Source organism: Oenanthe melanoleuca, chromosome 1 (assembly GCF_029582105.1).
Source record: "Oenanthe melanoleuca isolate GR-GAL-2019-014 chromosome 1, OMel1.0, whole genome shotgun sequence".
Taxonomy (NCBI): domain Eukaryota; kingdom Metazoa; phylum Chordata; class Aves; order Passeriformes; family Muscicapidae; genus Oenanthe; species Oenanthe melanoleuca.
In genome coordinates, this window is record NC_079333.1 from 6062063 (window position 1) to 6087816 (window position 25754).

Here is a 25754-nt window from a genome sequence, read left to right on the forward strand (position 1 = left end):
CTTTTTTTTTTTTAAAGCTCTTAATGGACCGAAGCCTGAATTCCTCTTGAATGTTAATGGGAGTGGAGGCTTAGCACCTTAGATCTTTGAGATTGCTCAAGTCCAGGGTGCTTGCTGGAGGGAAGCAGGCAAAACCTGGATATATACATGCTCATATGGTGCCAGAATGAACTGATGAAAATGGGGTGTGGCCCTGATTTTACAGATAAATTGGGATTTCCGCACTCCTTTGGCAGAGGACGGAGTGAGAGGGTGACGGTGTTGAGATACGAACGCGTTTCTGTGCTGGTGGGGAGCTGTGCAGGCGTGGGGGTGAAACCCTGCAGGCTGGCAAATTGAAAATGTTCTGCTGTCAGCTTTGCTGAGGGGCTGTGCAGCTGTGACAGCGAGCTCTGGCTTTGCTCTGGGCTGGGTAGGAATGGGTGTAACGGGGCTCGGAGAGGCTTTGGGAACACGTCACTGGAGCAGAATCCCATTGTGTTCCCGGCACGCGTCCTGTCACGGCAGGCTGGGCACAGCAAGCTGCAGGGCTGAGGCTCAGGTAGGACTCACCCTGGCTCACCAACACACCAGCTAAAGACCTCTGGAATGGGAAGTTTCAGTAAATGGTAGTTTTGGAATTTCGCCATGGTATGTAGAGGCAAGTCAACATCTAAGCCAACACCGTCCTTGCTAAATCAAGTCTTGCATAAGGAGGTTGTGATGTGCTCAAGTCAGACTTTCTGCTGGCAGTGCTGTAGACAGAATGGTTCCAGATAAGGCCTTGTCTTCATTAGCAATTTAGGTCACTAACAGGGCTCTTCCTTCCAAACTGACAGAGCTGCAGACAAGGACAGGTCACATTTGATGCTGGGTCAGCTGGCTGTGGCTGAACCCCAATTCACATACTGTAACTTTTTCAGTGAAATTCTTTGCATCATGTGCCCCCAGCTTTTGAGGATGGGCTTGTTGTGCTGCTTATGCTGCGTGGCAGTCCACTGTGGCTAATGGAAGGTAACAGCAGAGCATGGCTTCACATTCAATTTTTGCAGTTCAGGTTCTTTCTCAAGGCTATTCCTTTGCTGTTTGCTCTGCTTCTATGGAAGCTATATAACCTATATAACTCATCTACTCTCAGATATACAGCATGTAAAACCTGGGTTAGCTCTTGCCCTAGGTGTGAGGTTTTGTTTGGCTCAATCCCACGAGATAGCACTGAGTTTGGCTCACTTTACTCTGTCATTCTGACTGGGACCAAATTCTACTTAATCTTCCTCTATCTACATAAAATTAGACCTTTAAACTTTAAGTGTACACCTCTGTTTACATGTACAGCAAAAGGTGTGTAAATTCATTCTTTTTTCCCCACTTTCCTCCATAGCAAGACCTCCAGGCTCTATCTCTACAAATCCCCTGGCTCAGCTGAAAACAAGCTCTCACCTTGCTCATTTGTGTGGATAGAACTAATTGTTTCATGTTTTTAGGGCAGTGCCATAAATACATCTTTCAGGCCCAGCAGTCAGTGCCCTGACTGCTTAGAATTGTCTTCTTCCTTGAATGCTTTCTGTGTTATCAGTAGGAGCCTGCTTGGCAGACAGCTCCACAAATGGAGAACTGTCTGAGGCTTTGCTTCGAGTTTGTTGCTGAAATTCCTTCTCAGAAGCTTATGTCAAATGACAGCCTTTTTCTCAGGATAGGGTCATATAGTGTTTCCTCAGCATAGTTATTCTTTATTTTTGGTTCCTGTTCTTTTTCTCATAATGGAAAATCTGTAACAGGTGGCCACAGGCACACCAGACTTTCATGCTTGGGAGCATAAAGGACCATATGCTGTGTGGTGGCATGTATGGAGATAATAAATTGTAGGAAAAGGCAACTAGTTTATATGAAAAGTAAGAGCTGGCCTGAATTTTTGATTCAAACTTGGCTAAAGTAAAACCTTCTCTGTTCTCAAAGTATGGTGTATTTATTTATTTTTGTTTTGTTTTTTTGGGGGGGATTGTTTTTTTTTTTTTTGTTTGTTTGTTTGTTTGTTTTTGTTTTTGTTTTTGTGTTGTTGTTGTTGTTTTGCTGGCTACTAACTGGTTTCTGCTACAAGTGAATTTTTTCAATTTGCAAAGAAGAATGTTCTGACACTTTTACCAGACACTCTGGGTGAGACCCAGGACCCTTGAAGTCAGTTGGAGTTTTGCCACAGGCTTTAATGTGGCCAAAATTTCATTGCATGGGAACTGTTCTGCTTCTTTCTGGGTAGGGTATGGCAGAAAATAACAGGAACCTTCAAAGAGAGGATTTGGTGTGAGATTTTGGGCCAACTGTTTTCTTGGTCTAAAAGTGCTCAAGAAGACAAGATAATGATTGCTTAGAATAAACTTTCTTTTTAATATTCCCATATCAGCAGTGGTATATTGTTGACTTCCAGTTTCCTTTCGTTGTACTATTTGAAGTGAAAGTTTTAAATTTTCTTTGGAATTGCCCATGTGGTAACATTATATTATAAAAGTAATATAATGTTGTTTGAAGCTGAATTCAGCCTGGGCTGTACAGCTCTATTTACCCAGAGGTTGTGCCATTTCAGCCGTGAACTAGGATCTGTTACCCAAGGGATACAGAGACTGAATTTCCCTGTTTTTTTACTTAAATTCTGAATTCTGAATTTCACTTCTGTATTCTGTGTCTTGGCCAAGAGAAGACTTTTGTTTTGTTTTGTTTTTCAGAGGCTTGATATCAGTCTGTAGTGTAAGGAACGGAGAGGTGTATTTCATGAATATAAAATATTCATTAAAATACTGAACGTTGACAAGAGATAACATCGTGTTTGGTCAGAAAATACTCTTTGTAAAGATCCTACAGATGCAGTTGGCTGCTTAAATATATGGTAGAACTGTTCAAATGAAAAAGTACAAGTGAGACTGAGGTTAGTTACCATAAACCTACCCTGGTGATTGTGGGTTTTTTTTGTTTTTGTTCCCTCACACCCCATGATTGTGGGACAAATTCATTTTGCAGCTGATGATCTTGCATCGTTTTCCACTCACACAACTGCAGTCAAAAATACTGAGAAGATTATTGTTAAGGTCAGAAGAAAAATTAGGGAATTTGTGTGCAACCAGGGTATTTTAGATGAGTTGTGGGACAAAATCCTCACATTATCAAAGGATGTACACAGTGGAAAGGATGTTGTGTACAAGGAAAACTTATTTCTCTCACTGTAATGTCTTATTTAAAGAATTTTGCAATTACAGGCTATTAATTTCTTCCTAAAATGCAAATTAATTAGATCTGTGTCTGTTTTGAAAATTTAGAACCCTTTCTTTGCAGGTGTCTCACTGCAAACCACAACTTTGCACTGTAAATAACTTCAATCCCCACATGAGGCCTTGCTCTTGTCCATCAGTCCTATTTATTTATTTATTTATTTTATTTTATTTATTTTTTTTTTTTACATTTTAAAAAAGGGTCAGATTTGGTGGTTTTGAAGGAGCAAGTGCTCAGAGCACCTTTGTCATGACTGCCGGTGGACTGGAGGGGAGGGAAGAGAGTTGAAATGGAAAAAGAATGAGATTCTTGAGCTGTGGAAGGGGGAACATTCCTGCACAGAGAAGCGACTCTGGAGATAAGTTTTAATTTCCTGAGCTGCAGTCCCTGTATAGGAACATTGAAAGACTTCCTTCCTGATCAGCAAGTCAGGCCAGGGGCGGTGTTAGGGTGTGCGTCTGTCTGTAATTGCGTGCCTGCATCTGCATAACTGCAGCATCACTGCGAGCACCTGTGGGGATGGGAGTCCCTTTTAATGTGCTGCCTGTATGAGGGTCTGCCATGCAACAGACCCCTTTAGATTTCTCTAAATAGGATCTCTTTCCATTTCTCTAAACAGGATCTCTTTTATACTTTGTCTCTACTTAAAAAACCAATCCCCAGCCGAACCAAAAATGAGAAAAGTACCTTCCCCAACCACTTGTCCTGCATTTTTAAGAGGATCTGAGTTGTGGTGCAGCTTCAGGGATGGCCAAGGCACTGAGGTTGATGCACTGCAGATTTCCAGTGCACGTGTCTCCTGTCTGTGTAGAGCTGCTAGAACTGTTTCTGTCTCACTGAAGCCACAGTGGTCCGTGATTGCTCAGGCAAAACCATGAAGCTCACTTTGAGAGATACCCAGAAAACATTTGGATAACAAATATTAGGAGACCATGATTACTCAGGCAAAACCATGAAGCTCACTTTGAGTGATACCCTAGTAAAAATTTGAGTAATAAATATTTCCTGAGATGTTTGTTTGTTTACAGAAGGCACGAAGCACTTCCCAAAAAAGTGTAGGCTATCCCAAATTCTGCATTTGCAAAAATATGTTTACAACCTCAGACTGTTTCATTTTAGTAATTCTAGTAAAACTGCTTTATTTTACTGTTTCTGTATTTTTGTTTGTTTTATTTATTTTTATAAGTGGTTCTCCCATAAGTCTAAGTAATATTGTGCTAAACTGAGCCACAGTATAACTTGCTTTGTGAAACACAGATTTACTGGAATTCCAGGCCATTGCCTGCATATCTCCAACTGAAATAAAAATCGTGTACGTCCCTCACTGCAGTTTGTGCAACAGCATCTGAATTAATGGTGTCACTGAGCTGTTTTACATTTATCAGTTAACCCACTGGAATGTCAGATATGTTGCTTAAGTTACTGTGAGCTTTAAGTATAATAGGTTTTAATTCCACTTGTCAATAGCTCTTTCTTACAGTTATTTTTGAAAATAACCGTTCATAATTAAGACTTTGCCCCAGAGCATTTGTTTTGTACTACAGTGAGACAATTTTTATCAGAGTATTTGATTTTAGAAAGCACCAAATTTAAATGTATTGATGGTACACAAGGTCAGCAAACAACTTTCAATTATTCTTAAATCATACAAGCATATTTATTGTAAAAATGAAACTTTATAGACTGTGTAGTTGTTTAACTTTTTCTGTAGAAGTACTTTGGAAAAAGGGTAAAAAAAGCCATAAACTTAAAGAGATTCTGATGGTGCTAGAGTGTTGCCAAGCAGACCATTAAAGATAAGTCAAACTGTAATTCTATAGGAATGCTATGAAATACTTCTGCATATGGACTGTAGTTGTTTTTGGGTTCCTGAAAGTGCTTGTGTGCAAAGTCAGCTGTGGAAATGGCTGGCTAGCTAAAAGCTATGATTCCTGCAGCTTGACTGTTGTGGGGAGAGGTTTTTTTTTTTTTTCTGTGAAAACAGTTGTAAAGTGGAACATCTGAAAAATATGTTCCATGCAAAATGGATCTTCACACACATTTATTTTGACATTTAGGTTTGATTTGCGGGAGAGAGAGAGAGAGGATTCTGAAATAGCCATTCACAGATGGCTTGTGAGGGGTTTACTTTTTTATTTGCTTCTCTGTGTTTTTGGTTTGGGGTGGATTTTTCTGCATGTGTTTGTGGACTTGTCAATCCCCCTCTTCCCCCAGATCACGTTTAATTTTTTATGGCTTGAATTTTTTTCCTTTTTTTCTAAAATATGTTGTAAAAAAAAAAAAAGGAAAATAAACCCCTCCCACCCCAACCTCAAAACAGCAAGAAACCACCCCAAACCAGCCAAAAAAACCAAACTCTCAAACCCCTGACCCCAGTCACCACCCCAAGGTATGACTTCCTGTGGTAAAAGTTCTGTTGTCAGTGAGTGAAAATTTATGCATTTTGTGGACTTTGACAATACAGTAGAAAATTTTTCAGGAAGCAGGGAACTGTCCCATCTTTACAGCAGTAAGTGTGGGGAATCCAGAGGGCCCTCTGCACTCAGCTGGAGGAGTGTGCCCAGCAGATGCTGTGTGCCTGGTCACCCTTCCACAGGGCTGGGCTTGACCTCTCCAGCCTTTATTGATGAAATATCCTCTCCAGGTGGGAGTCAGGAGAGAATTGTTAGAGCCTGTCTGCTTTTTTTTGAAGGTTTTGAGTGAAAGCTGGCGCTGATAAATTGTGGTTGTGAGCCATGCCTGAGAAGCAGGTCCATCTGTGTGGGAGGAATAGAGACTTTTAAATGGGTGCTGGTATTTTCATCTTTGTGAAATGCCAGTGTGAAATATCCTGGTAGACCAAATTTAATTACAAAATGAATATCCACTTATTCAGTGTATTCAGTTATTTTTTGTTAAGGAAACCATAAGTTGAGCTTCGACTGAATGCCATCACTGATAGATGTCCTGTTTGTTTTGTTTCTAATCCCAGAAGAAGTTAGCTGTGTACAACAAGATGCAGGAGTCTCTGGAAGTGACCCTTCCCAGCAAGCAAGAGGAGGATGAGAAAGACCAGCCTGCCGAGATGGAGTACCTGAACTCTCGCTGTGTCCTGTTCACTTACTTCCAGGGGGACATTGGTTCTGTGGTGGATGAGCACTTCTCGAGAGCTTTGAGCCAAGCCAGTAGCTTCAGTTCAGAGACTGCCCTTTCCAAGAGCAAGGCAGGGCTCAATCCTCTGTGGAGAGGTAAGAGGGGCAGGAACTCACTCTCTCGCTCGGGCTGCACTGCAGCGACACACATTGCATTGCAGCTGGAATTCTCCTGCTCTGTGGAAGTGGAAAAATCCCCCTCAAATGTCCAAGGACTGAGGAGCTTCTTGGGTTGATCTGAAGTGTTAAAGGGGGAGAGAGTAGCCAAAGGCATGGAAGAAAGGAGCAGGCATCTCCTGCCATATCCTGTCTCTGCCAGGGCTGGGTGGGAGGGGGCAGAGCTCATGCGGTTTCACAAACCTCTGCTGCAAGCTTGGAGGCTTTTTTGATTTTTTTTTTTTTTTTTTTAGCTCCAAGTGTGAAACTTGGCCTGTGAGGCCAGAGTAAAGCTGTTTGGGGTGCTGGCCTTGGATGTGAAGGAAACCTATTCAGCCTTCTCGAGTGACTTTGCCAGGTGATGAGGCAAAGTCCAGGATTTGTCCATGGCACTTTCCAGGCAGGGAGGGGCCAGCAGAGGATGGAATAGGCTGGGGGGTGAGCCCTGGCTCCTGGGGCTGCAGCCATGTGGTGTTCTCCATTACACTTACTTGTGGGAGAGGTGCAGATGATGTTATGGCTGCTGGGTGTAAAATGGGCATGGCATTACTCTGCATCTGAGCAGGGAGCAGAAATGTGGTGAGTTCTGCGAGGCATTTACTGACTGTCCTAACACTTACCCCCTGTTATATATGCACATAAATGCCTAGGTACATTATATGTATTGGCCTGGCAAAGAGCAGACCTTGCCAGAGACACTAGGTAGCCCTTATAGACAAAACTTCCAAATTTGAAATTATGTTAGTAAGATGCTGTTTCCATTTTGTTGGATGTGGCAGTCTGGGTATTTTTTAAGATTCTCACAGCTGCATTATTCCTGATCACATCCTTATGTGGACTGGCAGAGGGGTGCAAACTAAGCATGGTGGGCAGTGGCCTTACACTGGGTTGATGAGAGAGGTGCTGGTGGGATTTGAGCAGGAGCAGTGGTGTTCCTAACCAGCCATGTGGAGGTGAGGCTGCGTTGATGAAAGCCACAGATACCGAAGAGAAATGGGGTATTTGGAAACAACTGTGAAGAGGAAAATAGCACAGGAGGACTTGCTTTCCAGAAGGATGATGACAAATCCAAGGAAGTTTAAGCAAAGGTCAGCACAAGTGGCTGGGGAGCTGGAGGAATTTATGGCTTGAGCTGGGACCATTAACGTTAATGGGAAATTTTCCGTTGACTCGACTGAGAGCAGGATTGAACCTATGCTTACTAAAAAGGAGACTGGAGCATTTATAAATGGCCCAGACAGGCTATAAATGTTTTAGCAACAGGATCAAGGCAGTCCCCAGAGACCCCATGCCCACAGCTAGCCCTCTTCAGCCAGCTTGGGGACATTCCTTGGGTAGGGTCATGCATCTTCCCTTTGGCCTCAGACGTGCCCTGTTGTTTGTCCCCCCTCTGAGGTTCCACAGCCACCCCAGAGGGCTCTGCAGGGGACATGAGTGGCCTGGGCTGAGGGTTCTCCAGCCATGCTGCCTCCTGACCCCGTGTGTCCTGTGCCCTCTGTGGGGAATGGAGGTCGGTGTGTCCTGAACATCTTCTGGGAATAAAGTAAGGAGATACACCCTGTGCCATCCCTGCACCTGCTGAAGGGGCAGGAAAATCCCTGGGAGCTCAGAGAGCTGAGGGCACTTGCTGCTCCACAGAAGAGGAGCTGACAGGAAAAGCTTTATCAGGTCTAAATGGGTTTCTGAAATATTCCTGCTTGAAAACAATGGGGAAGGACCAAACTCATAGCTTGGTCTTCTGGTTTATGCACAATATCAAAGATGCTCAGTTACAGCACATGAATGTGAGTTTTCATCCCATTACCTAAAGAACTAATTGGCTTGAGGTCCTTCCATAAACAACCTTCATGTGTAGTCAGAATTGGTGTCAGTTTCTTACTAGGACGTTAGAAAGAAAATCCTTTTTGCACAGCTGTTTTGGGAGGTATGGATTACAGTGGAAAGTGTGTGAGCATGAGCTGGCTCCCAGGGCTCCCTGCATTTTCACCTTTATCTGAAAGGAGGGATTAGCAATGTTTTTGACGTTTTTTAATATTTTTTTGTTTATATTCTTTCTTTTATTTTTTTTTAAGGTGTCCTGATTAAAATGCAAACTGATTTTATCATTAAGATGATATTGCAAGGGGTTTTTTTTTTGTTTTCAGGAGGGATTTTGCTTACATATAAAAATTAGAACTTTTTGATCTGAAAAGAGCAAGTTTTCATAATTTGTGTGTTGAAACTAATGATCAGATTAGGCTGAAATTATTTTGAAAACTGTTTTTTTATAAAATACAGTTCCTACGACAGGCTAACTTGAATATTCAATTTTAGGTGTAGCTGCCTGGAATCTTTTGCAGGTGCAAATGATACCTTGACACTAATGTTACTTTAATGGTATTTTTATCAACATGTTTTTCCTTGCTGGAAGTGTTTGGCTGTTTTTCTATCTTACTTTTCTTTCCTCTTGCCTTAAGTGAGAGCTGATGTTGTACTACAGAAAGCTCCATAGGTTGTGTCCTTTCCAGCGTGTGCATTTCTGGTGTGTTTTCAGTGTGTGTTGTGAACATTTGGCTTGGCCACCATGAGCATTTGGGTTGGCCACCGTGAACATTTGCATCAGCCACAATTTTGTGGTCCCTGGGATGTTGCCTTGTCCTTGCCTCCCTGTACTTAGGGTAGGAAATTGTGGTAACTGCAGTATCTCTCTTGGCAGGCAGTTTTTGTTAAATGCCTCCTGAAAGGCCATGAAAGCACAGAGATTTTTTATTTTTACTGTGTGGAAAAGGCTGTTTCCCACATTCCTTCAAGGCCAGGTATCCCTGAGCACTGGGGGTGTGAAATTTTCCTGCAGGTTTATATAACCTGGATGGAGACACGCGAGTGGCTTTTCCCAGCGAGGGTGGCCATACTCAGTGGGGGCTGGCCCGGGACAGAGTCAGTCAGCAGTGCTGGCTTTGTGAAACCTGCACAGGTTTGAGAAATGGAGATGACCAAGCATGCTTTCTGTGGCTGAGACCTCCTGCATGACTGGCAGAGCCAAGCTGTTATGCAATCCGGGATGAATTCACGTTGGCGGATTCAGTGGTTTGAAGTGCTCTCTCCTGTTACTAAAGCTGTCCTGCAGATACTTTGTGGTTTTCTGTGCTTTTTTGAAGTACAGTGCTTTGGATTTAGGGCTTTTCCATGCAGATAACAGCCAGATAGTTTTCAAAAACTCGATTACAGAGGTTAATTTTCCAGAATATTGGCAGAGCGTTGTCAAGCTATGCTCGTCTGTTAAGTAGTGTGGAAAACAACAGACTGGACATGAAGTTTTCTTTTTTTTTTCTTTCTTTTTTTTTTTTTTTTTTTTCATGTCAGCCCTGCTGCCAACAGCACAAGCCATACACACTCTCCATCTCAGTGTAATCCCTTTTCACAAGGAATGGTTTACAAACAAGGAACAATACCAATTTTGGAGGAGTGCTGAAGCTTCTGTAATATGCTTGAAGCTCTCTGTGGTCTTCAAGCATGAATTGCAATAGAAATACGAGGCTAAAAACAACCTTTTGAAGAAAACCATGTTGGGATGCAGTTTGTCAGATAAGCCTGCAGCCTGTGAATCATTTTGGCACAAAGCTTTGGCTCTAGGTTTGTCCATGGTATGTGTGCAAAGTTCGCTTCCAATATCGGAAGTTAATCAGACTCAATAAAGTGCCTAAATCGAAGCCAATGGATGTGTGGAAAAATTTCTATGATTTTAATGGATTTTAAAACAGAGACATGAGTGTCCTAGTGCTGCAGTCAGAAAACACTTTCAAGTTTTTGCTTCCAAAATATTTTTGTATAAGCCAAGTTCAGAGGTGGGAGTGCTTGAAGAATCTGTTCATTCTCAATGGTGTCTTCACCCAAATCTCATTCCAGCTGCTTATTAAAGCAAAATAAAGGTGATTTAAAAATAAAAAAAGTACTTTTTTAAAAGTTATGAGGAACAGAGGATTCCTTGCCTCATCAAATATTAAACTTCCCTGGCTTTATTTCTCCATAGGCTATTTTTATGACTGTTCTTTCATCAGAGATGAAGTTCTGTATTTTCATATTTCCATCTTTGACCAAAAAAAAAAAAAAAATCCTTTTGGAGCTGAGACATATTGCATGAAGCAGTACTTTCTAGCATGAGCTGGCAAGGGGATTGTGAGAATGGAGAAGCCAAGACTTTGCTACACATCAAAAACACTAACTGCTCCTTCAAAAGAGGAATTTTTAGAATGTGATTTCATAATGTAGAGGAATTGGAATCCATTTAAATATAAGCTGAGCCCTAGCTGTAAGAAGTAGCAAGTCTTTTGGTTCTGACAAAAACATCTTTGAGCTACATAGATGGTTCTGCTTGTATGATCCTGTTGAGCAGAGGGCATCAGGATATTCTATAAAGGACTAACATAAGCTGTGTTAGATATGACCTTTATCCCATCAAAACATGCAACTAGTTTGAGAAAATCTGATTTTCTTTTAGCCAAATGTTTCCTGTTCTGCAGTGTGAGCTGGTTCTTTTTTCTCAGGAGCATTTGCAGCCACAACAGCTGCCTTTCTAAATAATGTGCTCTAGTCTGGGCAGGAGTTAGCTTCTCCTCACAATTTCTGCACAGAGATCCTGAGAGGGCTCTGACCATACAGCCTGAAGAAGAAAAATCTTCCTGGGTGAGGGTATCTTATGTATTTAAAAACCTGATGGGAAGGAATGAAGATGGGCAAGCCAGGCTCCCTTCAGCAATGCTTGCTGACAGAACAGGAGGCAATAGGCAGAGATTAGAAAACAGGAAATTCCATCTGAGTACAAGAAAACTTTTTGTTTTGTTGGATTTTTTTAGGTTGGTGGTTGTTTTTGGGTTTTTATTTTTTTTTTTTTGAGAGGCTGTGGAGTCTGGAGCTCACTCAAATCTGACTTGTCATGGTGCTGGACAACTGCTCCACTTGAGCAGGGGAATTGTACTAGACAATCCTTCTGCCTCAAATGTCCTGTGATTCTGTATTTACTGAGGAAGCTTGTTACAAACTTCAGAGAGCAGCAAATCATTGTGGGGTTTTTGTCACGAAATGTGTCATGCAGCTTCAGTCTGTTATAGGTAGTAAAATGATCAAGCTGAATTAAGAATAATCAAAAGAAAAATTTTTATTTCACGTCTGAAATATGGTCTTAGCCACAATCAAAATAGGGCAGCATGGAGCCCAGGGTCGGTGCTGGGTGAACACACTGATCCGAACTCTGTCACTCTGGATCCCCCAATGTTCACAAATGTCATTGGGCAGGGTTGGTTTTATACAGGTTTTCCCCCCCCGGGGCAGAGGTTCTTCTTTCTTTTTATTGCTGTACACGTAGTTTTCTTTCTCTGTGCTGGGCTGGACAAAACCATTTCTGGGAAGTGATGAATGTTGATGAACGCTGATGTTGGTGGAATCCAGTAGTGAGATGTGTGTTCCTGACACTCTGGTTATCTTGATTGGTGATAGTTATCAATTGTTCATTGCTTGGGTGTTCCTGGACTGTCCCAGAAAAAGAGCCCATCTCTGCTGGAGCCATGTCTACTAACCTGCTAATTTAGATCTCTATTCTTTGTGGCCATTCACAATCCTGTGGAGCACCCCTTTTGCCCAACTGCTGTGTGTGTTCTAAAGATTTTTATTTTTTCCCATACAAGCATATTTTATTCCACATAAATTTAACATAAACATGAATTATTTTTATAACATATATTACAAGTCCTACTTCCCTTCTTTCCTCCCTACCAGAAAGCTCGACGATTTCAAGCCAAAGGAGCAGCTTCCCCACCTCGTTTTGGACCAGCTCTTACCAGCATCCCCCCCCTCCACCCTGCTTAAGCGGCGTGCACCCCGATTTCCCCGTGACCGCACCAGGCACCTTCCCAGCAGCAGATCCCAGCAGCTGGCCGGGACACGGCCTTCACCAGACCGCCCCGCCCGCTCCCCCCTCCGCCTCCGAGTCCTGGCCGTACCCCCTGGCAGCGTCTCAGGTGAGCCCCCCGTACATGCACGAGGTGTACGTGCACCGCCACGCCGCCGGCGCGCCCCGCGACCCCCGCTACGGCTCGCTGCTGCTGCCGCCGGTCCGCGCCAGGATCCCCCCGTGTGACGGCGCCAAGGCAGAGCCCACCGTCACCAGCGCTACCTCAGCCTGGGCTGGAGCCTTCCACGGAACCGTGGACATCGTGCCGGGCTTTGGCTTCGACGCAGGTAACCTGCTTTGGGCTGGGGGGGTGGTGGTTGCGGTGGTGTCTGTTGTTGTTTGAGCAGAGGTGTGAGTCCTGGTTTGAAGGAAATGTGTCTGCCAATAAAGGCAGAAGCTTCTCTTTGAAATGGAGAATGTCAACCCCCTCCCTCCAAATTATTCTGATTTTGAAATTAAGGGGCTCTCAGGCAAAGATAGGGGAATTAGGAATAACAGTTCTTTACTGGGAAAATTAAAACAGAAATACAGTATTACAAAGAACAATCCTAAAACATTCTGACAGAGTCAGAATACAGCCTGACACCCTGTCAGTCAGGGTGTTGGTAGCAGTCCGATCAAATGGTGGCTACACTCCCCCTGCAGTAGTGGCGGGTGTGGTTCAGCTGAAGCAGTGCTCCTGTAGAAGGGTGCAGCCTTCCTCCAAAGGTCCAGAGACGATGTAGAAAGGTCTGGCTTTCCTCTGGAATCCAGTGGAAAGAAGGTAACTTGCTGTCCAAAATCCCAGTTTTTATCTAGGTAGGAAAGGCTTGGCTCCTCCCCCTGCTTGGAGCATCTCCCAGTGGGATGATGTAATTTTATCAGTCATACAATGGGACTTAATGGCCCAGCAGCAGATAATATTTTCTTGGAGGGAGGATGAGTTGTGGAAAAGATTAAGATGATTGCTCCATATTGTCTTAAAGATGGCCCATTAGCAGATAGTATGTGCCACGGAGATAAGGAATCTACCCCACCTGGTTTAAACAGATGGTGATAGAATACACATTTCTGGCCACATCAACCCAACACAGTGTGTTATAAATTACTCACCACAATCAGGTAGGTCAATCAATAAGGCAATTTATCAGTTTGTTGATAAGGAACAGGCAAGCAGTGCTGAAGACATGGGGAGTCTGTGCTCTTCCAACATGTCCATCCTACTCGGGGTCACTGCCCCTTTTATAGGCAGTTTTTGGTGGGCTCTGACATGCCCACTCTGCTGGGGTACAAGTCCCAGCAAGCCTGAACATGTTGGTTAGCACTGCAGCAACAGTGGCCACAAGCCCCCACAAGGTCTGGATGAGGCTTGAACATGTTCTCAGGTTACACTCTTAAAAAAAAAAAAAAAATCAACAATTTACAACAAAGTGATTTAGACAAATATAATGAAATTAGATTTTCTTGTGTCTCATGTCTGTGCTTTACTTTGGATTCAGTATTCTTGTTTATATTGATTATAGTGACACGAATCACTATGTAACATCTCACAAGTGTAAACTCCCTGCAGCTTGAAGCATGGCTGGTTCTCAGAGCCATGTCCAAATGTATTTCCAGGTGGGAATCCCTCCTGCAATTGCTGTCAGACCACTCTCTTTTGCTGAGAGACCTTTATCTGCCTTGGTCCCATTCAAGCCAGTTGAGTTGTGACATTATCTGTGTTTTTTATTTGTTTCTTTTTGTTTAAATAGTGTGGGAAAAAGTTAATTATGCTTCCATAAGCATAATTAATTGCTTGTTCAGCTATTTCATATGTGCATCCACCAATATAGAGCTCCAATAAACCAATAACTTGCAGGACATGAGGAGTGCACCTTGAGGTAGAAGAGCTCAGCATCTCCTTCCTGTGTAGTGTGTCACATGGAGAATAGAGGTTCTGATTGAGCTGTGCTTGCCATCAAATAAACATCCTTCTGTAGGGTCTAGGCAGAGGTGTATGAATTAAATTCATTTTACTGCAGGGTCTGTAGTCTGAACTGCAGACCATGAATTCCATCTGTGTCTGAGAGCTCTGAGTCTCTTGTCTCAGAATCAGAAGCTGTCTGGCAGCCCTCAGGGTTTGAAGTTCCTTGCAATCAGGTGGCTGACAGTTCCCAGTGCATCCATCCTGCTCACAGGCCCCACTGAGGGCTTCTTTTTCAGTTTGATATTTATCTCACCAGCAGTAATCCTTGAAGATTAGTACTTCTTAAAGACAGTATTTCATCTGATTAAAGAAACACTAGGTTTGTATCTTTGTCCCCTTTCCTTTAAGTATCTATTTGTCTCCCTTTTTGATAGCTCTCTCTGACTGGCTCAACCTGAGAAGCATTTCTTTGCCTTGATTAGTGGGTAGGGGAACAAAGAATGGGTAGGGGGAAAAAGGCTGTTTCTTAAAGATGAAGTACTAGGAACCTAATACAAATCTGTCTCTTCCTTTTAAAGCAACTGGGAATCCTCCTCTAATAATCTTTAGTAATCTCCTCTAATTACTATGCCTCTTGCTGTTTTGATGTCAATTAAACGAAAGAAAAAGCTTATCAGGTTCTTAACTGGAAAATTTATATATAAATAACATTTTCAGCTAAACCAGTGATACAAGAATAATTATATTTTATGCTTTTGGGTACAGAGGGATAAACTGACCAGAATGGGACCTTGAGATTTTCCTTTGTGACAAACCCTATAAGGGGAGTGTGCTGCCTTCTCTGAAGCATGAACAGACTGCCACTGCCACTGGTGCAAGGGACAAGCCCTCCTGCCAGCCCCAGCTGTCCAGCTGCAGAGCCCTGGTATTGGGCTTAACCCCTTGGGGAGGGAACAGAGAGCTGTGTAAGGAATTCTTAGTCAGGAGAAACCACTGCCTGGCTTAGGTACAAGTCCAGCCTAAACTATGAGTTGTTTTTCTCTTTAAGAGCAAGTACCTCAAAAAGGACTCTGAGTCCTAGGGAGTAAACACAGCTTTGACTTGGTGCTGCCTGCTCCTAGAGAAAGGGGTACAGCTGGGTGCTGATTTTTTCAGGGTGCTGATTTGGCAGTGCCTTGCACATCTTTTGGATGCTCAGCATGGGAGGCAGTGGAAAAGATTTGAACTATAAACTTCTGACCATGCTTGATTGTGTGGGTTTTAGTGTATGAGTTCCTGTGGGGAACAAGAAAGAGGGGAAATGTCTGACTGGTTTGAAGAAACAGAGAATCTCAGCAGACCAATGTCTCACTAGTTTGAGACTATTCAAAAGGGTCACACACTGAAAGACAGCAGCAAAACCTTGTTAGGCAGCCCCAGTTTTGGAAACAAGGGTGCAAGCAATGAAGCACAGCAGGTAGTGGAAACCTGTGACATTACAATTACTTGCTCTGTTCCCCTGCACACTCATCTCTCCTGTGCTTTCCATGCACAGACTTGCTGGGAAGGGCAGGAAGGCTGAGCTCCCTTTTCAGCCTTGCCTGCAGCTTGTGCTTTGGTTACTGGAGGTGTGGAGAGGAGAGGGAGCTCAGCTGTGTCAGGATTTTGTGTGCACATCCAGCAGTGGCATCCCATGGGAGGTGTGGGGGATGAGGAGTCTGCTCAAATGCCACATGGAGTCACATCCAGCACCTGCTTCATGTGCACTTCAGGGAAAGCAGATTACACTGGATAAATCTCCACATCACTCAGCATTTCCTTCCATTTAACTCTAATGTCAAACAGCTATCTCAACAGAGAGGCTACAGACTCAAGGGCCTGGAAGAGTGAACTGGCTTTTAGTGACATAAACTGCTTTCTCCAGAGTTGGGTAAGGCCAGAGTGGCAAGAATTTGTCAGTTCTGAAAGTGTTTTCTCATATATCCCTGGAGAAAATAACCCGTGGAGCTGCCAATAGATCAGATTCCATGAGCTTCAGGTGATTTATGTTAAAGAAGTTCATTTGGTCTATACCTGGACATTGCCTTTTGGGGTCCTTCACTTACAAACTGATTCTCCCTCTTCTTACCATGGGTCACATTCCTGGTGCTGCTGTCACATGTGATTACAGGAACATTTGCTGAGTTTTGTGGGGTGGTAGTGTTGGGATCAGGGCAGGCTGGCTGCAATCTTACCCTCCTCCAGCTACACTGTTGCCTCTCTGCATCTCATGAATGGACGGTGCTGAATCACTTCAGAGGTTGAGAGGAGGTTCCCAGCACATCCATGGCGTAGTTTGGGAATTCATGTTTCAGAGCTCATTGTGTGGGACAGGAGCACAGCTCCCTTCACAGAGCTGACAAACTATTGATCTGGCTGGCACATCTGTTTGAACTTACATGGTCCTGTTTTAGGGGATAAAGAAGGATTTAGCTACCTTATTGCCATTAAATGTGCCTAATCCTCATGCTGTAGGCTGCAAATTAACCCTTTTAGAAGCTTCTATATTGGTATAAGTGGGGTTAAAGAAAATGCTGGTCTGCATCAAGAGCTATTAAAACCTGCTAGGTTTGTGTCTGGTGATGTGTAGTGCCTTTCCACAGTGCTCAATATGAAGGTACAGTTCATGTCAAGCATTGATATAAACAGGTTGGAATAAGCACAGATTTTTTGGAGTTCAGGCCTGCTGGTGTCAAGCAAAGCAAGGTCTGGCTGTCACCAGCTCAGGGCTGCAGCCATAATCCATGTCACCACAAAAGATTCCTGCTTATGCTAAACCACATCCAGCACTGAGGATCAGGGGCTGGGAAGGGGAGTTTGTGTCTTGCAGTGCTGCTGGTGGTTACAGCCATCAGTGCTATGGGTGGGGGGTGTCCTGCACACCCTGCAGGTAGCTGTGGGGTTTGGCTGTGCTGCCCACGGGGAGGAGAGCAGAGCAACTTGCCTTGCAGAGCCTAGGAGGATATCCTGTCCTGCTGTTGGACAGATGTGCTGGAGGAGGCTTCCTGCAGCCCCAGCACACTAAAAGCAAAGCAGGAATTTGGCACGTCTGTAAGTCTATTAAAATTGAGGTGCATGTTCTTTATCCTGTAAAGTTACACGCATTGAGGTGAATAATTTCAATTTTAGGTGAAGTAATCACCATCCTTTAGTCCTGGTTTACTGTGGAAAATCCCCTTTGGTAAATGCCCATATATCAGTGTTATACAATGAATTTGGAGTTTGATCCCTTCTGTACATTTGTCTGTTCATGCACATCCTACAAGTTTGTCACAACTCATTAAATTTGCTTAAGTGTTCCCACAGAACCTGCATAATGTTTGTGTGGAAATCAGGTCTAATGTAGGAGTCCCAGGGAAGGGGAACTTTGCTGTACTGGCAGTGCTGGTCATGCAGTGCAAGTGAGGATTTCCTTGCTAAAAGGAAAGCACTGCAGCACTTGCACTGCAAGTGGAACTCTGGGTGAGTGGCAGGCCTTGGATTCTGTATTTGGACTGCAGATGCTCTTGCCTTGAAGGATATAGGAATATAAAGAGGAAAAATGCATGGAAAATGTTCATCATTCAGTTCTGTAAACAGGACAACTTTGGTTTTTTGGATAAATTTCTCTTGCTGCTTAGAGTCCATAGCTACACCTTAAACCTTGTTGCAGTTGTCTTGCAAAGACCTGCCTAGAAAGGCTCAGCTCTGTTCAGCTAGTTATTCCCTTTCTGCCACTTGCTACTGTCAGATGGAAGATCTCATGTATGTGTGTGTCATTTTTTTAAGCTGCTGGGAGCCATATAACCTGTTTCTCTTCTTACATGCTTCCATGGCCTCTGGTGTCCTTTAGTGGTCCTTGTGCACTTAAATGACTTCTTTATGCTCTGAAAGGTTTCTGCTGTCTGACTCTTTTTCTTTTTTGGGTGGGGGGTCATGTTTGTTTAAAAATTGTAAGCAGTGGGGGGAAAAATAGAAATAGCCCCAAATTGTCATCACTAACTTTGAGGGAGCTTTGAAGGGAACTAGCAGCAGTTCATTATGATTGTCTGTGTATGATGCTGGCAGGAAAACAAGTAGCTCTTAAGCAACAAGGAGACATCTTCCTTGAATGAAGAGCCTCTGGACATGTTTTTATAGGCATGCTCTAGCTGAGGGATATCCCAGTTTTTCCAGTCTGAAGGAACAGGTGCATGTGAAATGGAGCAGAAAGCACTAAACAAGGTTTGGGTAACCACACCCATGGGCTCTGCTTTCCCTTCTCTTCACTGCTGGACACACAGGTGTCTGTACTTTGGGAATCCTCTCATGGATGGAGCCACATGCTCTCATCCTTAATGTGAGTGCTCATTGCTTTGCAGCTCAGCTCTGAAATATTGATCATCATTAAATATTTAACTGTTTGTGATCTTAAAGCACCGAGGTAGTTGTCAGATCTGAATCCTCCATCCCTGCTAGGCTTTTTGAAAACTTATAGATCTTTCATGTTCACTGTGTGATTGGGTTTGGAAATGAGATCCATGCCTAGCACGTGGATCTGTCACTTTTCACAGGTTAAACATCAAATGAACATGGAGTCCCAGTGGTTATAACATCACTGAGGTCTGGAGTTGCCCCTGTTTACATTAGTGGTGAAATTAACCCTAAATTGTTAATAAGTCAGGTGCCTTGGTACATTGCATAGCAGGAATGATGATTTATAGTGGGAAATTTCATGAAATGTGATTTACTTGCCTCAAAACATCAAAGGACAGCTTTTAATTGAGTGCCTTATTACCTCTGAAAATACATGCCTGCATCTCAGTCCTTTCCTTTCCCTATAAAGGAGCAAGAATGTATCTTGTTTGGGAAATTTAATCTGCACCTCCCCTTTTATTGTCTGGATTTGAGGTTTATGCCCTGTTAGGTGTGAATCTAGGGATTGGATCCCTCTGGAGCAGAGAAATCCCAGATGATAATGCAGGTTCCAAGTCTATAATGCTAAAGCCACAACATAGCACCACATTTATTAGATAGTCCTCACTTTTTTTACAAAGGAAAATGTTAGAGGAACTCATAACAAATGCAAGCTGAAAACCATTAATTTTCCCCATGTGGAAGCACTAGCCATTCTTGGCTGAAGATCTTGCACTCTGTAGGTGAAATTATTTGGAGGTTTTTTGCCTGCTGCAAGAACATTTTCCCTCTCTCCTCTGAGAGGTGAAATGCCACAGAAACTGTGAAATCCTGAAGTGTCCCAGGCATTTTCTAGAGGAGCTGGAGTCTGTGGCTGGACCCTGCCTGGAAATATTGCTCTGTTGTGAACTGGATAATTGATGCAGACTTTATTGGGACATTTTTTCACTCCATTCCATGCTCCACATTAGCTCAAAGCAAGGAAGCACACACAGGAGTTTTATCACCATTTCTGAAACCCTTGAGCCAGAATCAAGCTTTCAATATGGTTTAATTTTACCCCTCATAAACTAAAAATTTTGGAGCAGTAACACTGTTGCTAACAAGTCCTTTAAATTGTTAAATTACTGTTAAATTGTGGTTTGGAGTTTCTTTTTATGTCTCTATTTTTCTGCTATTTATTTATTTTTTATAATCAAAACTTGGTTTATCCTTGCTTCATTTTGTTGAGGAGGGGGAAGAGAAAAAAAAAACCACAGCATTTCTTAATTAATATTTATTAATATTAATTATTTTGCTTTTCTCTCCTGAAACATAGGTCTACAGCATCAGGACAAGAGCAAGGAAACTGCTTGGTTCTGAAGTACAGAGAAATTGAGACCAGCCAGAGCTGGAGTCTGCAGAGCTGGTGATGCAGCAGAGGTTGACTCCTCCTGAGTGGAGCTAAGGACACACATGAAGATGAAGGGCCAACTATTCTGGTTTTGCTATTGAGCCTTTTATTTGTAAGGCCATTTATGGGTCCCACAGTGTTGGAAAAAAAAAACAAAAAAACAACCAGAAACCTAACTTTTCTTTCTTTCCTCATCTGAGCCTGCTGCAGCTGGGCAACCTAACTCCTTTCTGCTCCTTTAACAGTGTTTTGTTTTGTTCAGCTTGATATTTTTATGAACAGTCTCAATAGTCAGGAAAAAGACTCTGCCTTGATTACAGTGCGCCTTCTTTCAGGAATACAGTATTTTGTAGCTCTTTGTGCATCTATTTTTGTAGAAATACAGAAAGTTTGGGTAAGGATTGATGGGCTATTTTAGGATGACATATTTTTTTAAAAAAATTGTAAAATTGTTAAGTTCTGTTTAAAGAACTTGCTCTCAGAGAAGCACTGGCAAAAATGTATAAAATGCTATTTTTAGATGTCTGTGATGTGTTTGTGCATTTTGGGTTTTTTTGTTTGTTACCTCAAATGTCTGTCTTCTTTCTTTTTAAAGAGCTAAACTCCTTTGTTTCCACTTTACTAGATTCTGATGTTTTTGTCCTTTTATTCTAGCTTAAGCAAGTATAATTCGCACCTGAAGTTTCAGCCAAATATTTTTTCCTGGTGTTAGATTGTAGTAAAAGTGTTTTTGTTTTTCTTGCTTCTAAAGGTGGCTTTGTGCCATGCTGATTGTCAGAAGCTTGCAAACACCTTTAGCATAGAGCAAAGCTTGAGGTTACAGCAACTGCATTTCCAACCCATCCATTCTTTCAAAATGGACCAAATACTCTCAAATCAGACACAAATATGGGCCTCATCTGTGATCCATTGCAGCTGTTGACCACAGTTCCCTGTGGGTTATGTTGCAGTACAATCTCACAGGCAGGACTTTCAGCTAAGCCATTTCAAGGCGGTAACTTATAACATCAATATTCAGGGAAATGGAAAAAAAATATTAAAAATCCAGGTTTATAAAAATGTGTGGCTTGTGGAGACAGAAGGTTTTCAACTGGCCTGCTCTGTGTGCTGAGCAGCTCAAGGGCAGCACTGCAGTTCCCATCTCCGTTGACTCCAGGATGTGTTTGCGCTGCCGGGAGCAGCCGCGTGCGCTGAGCCTGCACCAGGGGCAGAGCCTGGCCTTGGAACAGCTGCATGGCCACCAGAAAGCACAGCCCTCTGCCTGGGAACCCCCTGGGCTGGGCCTTGGCTCTGGCTTGGGTGAGGAAGGCTGTGGCTGGAGCCAAGGTGAGCGTGATCAATCCTGGGCAGGGGCTGCGAGGTGCCGTGAGCTGGAGCTGGGTCAGGCTCCGTGCCCAGCCCTGGGGACTCCTGTGAGTGTCACCGTGTGCTTAGATGGGACTGAGAACAGCCCTGGGTCAGGGCCTGGCTTGCTGGGTCCTGTTGGAGGTGTTGCCTTTCTGCTCTGTGCTCCCAGGGTCCCTCTGCAGTGTCTCCTAAGGCTGTTACAAACTTTACATTTCTGCCACTCTCAGACATCCCTGTTTGAAAGGCACACCGGCTGAGGGAAAAACCAAGAGACAAACACATGGCTGAGATAAGCAGTTTAATTTTAAGGCACTGAGCATTGTAAATGTAGTTTAGTCAGGTGGAGACCACATGGATGTGTGTGAAAGGGGAGGGGGGTGCTGGGCTGTGCATGCCACTCTGAGCTTCCCTGCACTGCTGCTTCCCTCCAGGCTTTTTGAACTTGATCCTGTGAGGTGTTGGGCATTCTTCCTTGTCTAGGCAGAGGGCTTGACATGCTGGCACTGGAGGCATTAGAATTATATCACAATTTGGCAAGACCCTTAAGTCTCTACCTTGCTGATTTGAAGTTTGAGACAGCATATAAATGCTGAATGGACTATGCTTAAATATTGCTTTAAAGTAATAAGGTTGGAGTCTCTGTGTTGGGATGATGAATTAAATGTGGTGGGGTTTTTTTCCTCATCTTTGTAGTCCATCAGTATTTCTTTCTCTCAATAAATTTCACTCTCATGACAGTTTCTCTATATTATTGCTGCTCTGATGGAGCTAGCTCCTCAATTTGTCAAAAAATTCATAATGCAGTGGAAAAACTGTATGGGAGGGAATGGAGTGCCAGCTGCCACAGTTCACTTTCTTATCAGGACAGTACAGTTCAGGAAATATCTCAAGAAAAAGAGCTCTGACTAAGAAATGCTCACAGCATTAGAAATACTGGGAGGAAAAAAATCCAAGCTTTTTTTTTTTTTTTTTTTTCTCCCCCTGGATTTGGCAAAGGTGGGAATCAAAGAGAGGGTGTGTCCTCATTGAACTTCAGGGATGGAGTGTTTTGGTGGCAGGGGAAGCAAAAGAAAAGGCAGCATTATTTTTGAGTTCTGCTCACTGCCTTCCCCTTCACAAGCTCATACTATGAGGGAGCTCTTCTTGTTAATTATAGATGTTAGAGCAAAACAGGACAGGAATGAAACAGGCCCACAGTTTGCACTGGAATTTCTGAATTGTATCACTGAGTTTGGCTAGTGGGGATGAAGAAGTGGGGAAGCTGTTGCCTCTTCCACCTCCAGGGCTACTGTTCTGCACCCACCTTCTGCTGCTGAGCCTGGGACTGAGCTGGCAGAACTTCTGCAAACTCTGGGTGACAAGTGCCAATAAAAACCTGCTGTTGTCTGTAGCCATTCATGCACCAGCCTGTCAACTTTGAAAGTGAAATAAATTCTCCTTTTCCCTTCACCCACTAATTGCCACTTGTGCTAACCAGAAAGGAAAAACCTAAATGCGTATCAGTAGCTCTACTTCTGTGTGGTACAATGTGAGGGATGGAAAACAAAAAAAAAAAAACCCCTCCCCAAAAAAAATAACCTTCCCTTCCCTGTGACAAACTTTTAGGTTAAATTCAGCAGCTTTCCTTCTCTCCCTCTCTGCCATACACGCACACTTGCACACATGCACAGAAGTGCTTATGAGAAGCAGATGCTGCCATGGCTCTGCTTTGGAAGAGCAGGGGAGCACTCCCCTGCAGTGGGGGGGAATCCATGGCAGAAAGGTTCAGACTGCTTGTCTTTCTTCAGATAGGGGAAAAAAAGGCTCTTGAAATCATGTCACAGATAAGTTGTGTGTCTTAATGCATTACTAAAGGAGTTGTTTAATTCTTTTTGTGTGTGGTGTGTTCTGATGCTGTCCCAAGAAAGTGGATGATTCATTTTTGAGAGGGCTTATAAAACATGTTGTACCCTCTCACTGTTTCTGGGAGAACATAGGGAAGTTATTGTTTTATTTCAAGGAACTCAAAATACTGACCTCCTTAAAGTTGTCCTGAATTTTATTTTATTCCTGTTAATGTTGAGAAATCTGACATCAATTTTTATGTCTTCAGTTGAAGACTGGAAGGGTTCAAGTAGTCTGCCAGTTTTTTCCAATGGCCCATTTCCATCCCAACAAGAAGACGGAACAGTGCAGGTGCTGACTGCCCAGGAGATTGGATCTCTGGAATTTCTGGAGAGCTGAGTAAGCTGCACTTGGCAATGGTAGAATGGACTCTGTTCTGATCCCTTCCCTCAGCAGACACACAAGTTCAGGTGGTCCTCAGTGAATGGCAGTTTTATCTCAATCATCCACACCTGCATCAAAACACTTTTGAGAACAGATCTCTTATCCCAGCATTCAGAGAAGGAGGGGAATGCCACAATTCCCCCAGCCTGCTCTCAGGATTGCCTTGCCTCACCCAGCCCTTCTGCTTCCAGGCTGTTACACATCTTGCTGTCCCCTTCCCACAATTCTTTGTGTGTATGGATATATTTTCCTACAAATATATTTATACACCACATGTAGCTAAACCTGGTTCCCTCTGTTCCACTCTCGTGCCTCAAATGCACGTCCTTTGGAAATGAAGTGAATGACTTCATCAAATCTCATCTGAGATGGAAAATGTAGGCATTTTATTACATTCTCTGTTGACTCAGGAGTGAATTTTTTCCCTTCTTGTTAAAAAAACCCTTTCAAATCACTTGATTTGTATCTGTAAAGATGATAATGAAATCAGCAGTTATGTAGAGAGGTGCAATATATTGCCTTTCAGCAGACAAGTCTATCTCTGATTATGATTATTTTAATTAATTTCAGGTACAAGCTTTTGCTCCATATCAATGGACCAGCAACATATATATTTCCTTATAAACAATTTAGAAACATATATATTTTTCAGGTGGAATTCTTGGTTTTGGTATGTCAGCCTCTGAGCTTCTAAAGGGTATTTGGATGATAAATACTGTTTGTGTGTGGGTTTTTAAAAAAAGTTGATGCATGTTGTTTGGAACTAAAATCTCATGTAAAGCAGGAAGGTATTTAAAAATAAATACTGCTTTTACATATTAGCCCTATGGGCACAATCTGAGAGTTGTGGTGCAGGAAGATGCCCCTTTTATAAAGTAAGGTTCTCTTGCCTGAGCTAGTTCAAAATCCAGGAGAGGCTGGAGTGGCTTGGAAAGGTTGAGCTGGTGGAGCTGAGAGCAGAGATGATCCTCTCCAGAGCTGTATGCACATGGTTGGGCAGTCACTGCTCAATACATTAATTTAGGCTGTGTTAGCAGGTTTATACCTATGGGGTGAACTGGTTGCCAAGGGGAACTGTGGATATCCCTGGAAATCCATGTTTTACCTGCCTTGGTCTGCTCAGTGCCTGTGAGCCTCTCCCACTTCTTGCTCTGCAACCTCCAGGCCACCACAGTGGGACCTCTGAAAGCTGGGCTGGAGTTCCCTGGGAGATGCACCATTTTTATTTTTTCAGCTCCCAATAAAGGAAGCTTAGGGATGGGGGTCAGTAAAACACTCCAGTTATTCCATGCACCTGCTCAGAGGCTCAAGCCTCCAACACAACTCAGCTGTGCACTGTGGCTGTTTGCTCTTTCCTCCCCTCAGTGTCCCTGGAATCCTTCAGAGGCATTGAGATGCTTGGGACCAGCCCTGGATGCCTGAATTGCAGTCCAGTGCTGGCCTGGAAGCTGCTCCAGCCTTGATTCTGGTGAGCTGGGGCTCAGCTGTTTGGTACCTAATACAGCCAGTGTTTGTAGGAGTTTGAGGTTTACAGTAACTGAAGTATCTGCAGAACTGTGCTGCACTTTCCCTGCTCGCTCTTTGTAGCTGTTGTTTAAAACCATCAGTCAGATCAGGGTCCCTCTCTTCCCCCCACCTGTTTTCCCACCTTGCTTCCCTTAAAATTCCATTGGAATATTTGTCCCTCTCATCAAAACTGATGGGGTGGGGTGGGCTGGAGGGGGGGCTTTGTATAAAGAAAAGTGTCACTGTTTATTACTGAATAAATAATTTAATGTGAATTTTATTGTTATATTTTTTATGTAGCATTTTCAGTTTGGTCTGTATTTCTCAACAATTAGCTAATTCTTTCTTTTTGTTCTTATGCAACTGAAGAACTCATAAATCTCTTTGTAAATTTCTGCATCCTGAGTTTCTATTCTTTGCATGAGATTAATTTTTAGAGCCAAGGATTTGTCTTCTGTTGAAAATATTGTAAAACAAGTGTTCTGAACTGGTTCTGTACTAAAATTAAACACA

General features: G+C 43.1%; 1 protein-coding gene across 2 annotated transcripts in view; it reads left to right on the top strand.

Moving 5' to 3' along the window:
- The window catches only part of VGLL3 (vestigial like family member 3), a 28557-nt gene extending 3041 nt beyond the window's left edge, over positions 1 to 25516 (top strand). Inside the window, exons 2-4 of one of the 2 annotated variants that reach the window (XM_056498117.1) lie at positions 6209 to 6464; positions 12276 to 12737; positions 20046 to 25516. In XM_056498117.1, coding sequence (XP_056354092.1) covers positions 6209 to 6464; positions 12276 to 12737; positions 20046 to 20089 — 762 coding nt within the window. In that variant the 3' untranslated portion in view covers positions 20090 to 25516. The remainder of the gene's footprint in view (positions 1 to 6208; positions 6465 to 12275; positions 12738 to 20045) is intronic. The other variant, XM_056498126.1, reaches the window with a different exon arrangement.
- Positions 25517 to 25754: the final 238 nt, after the last annotated feature.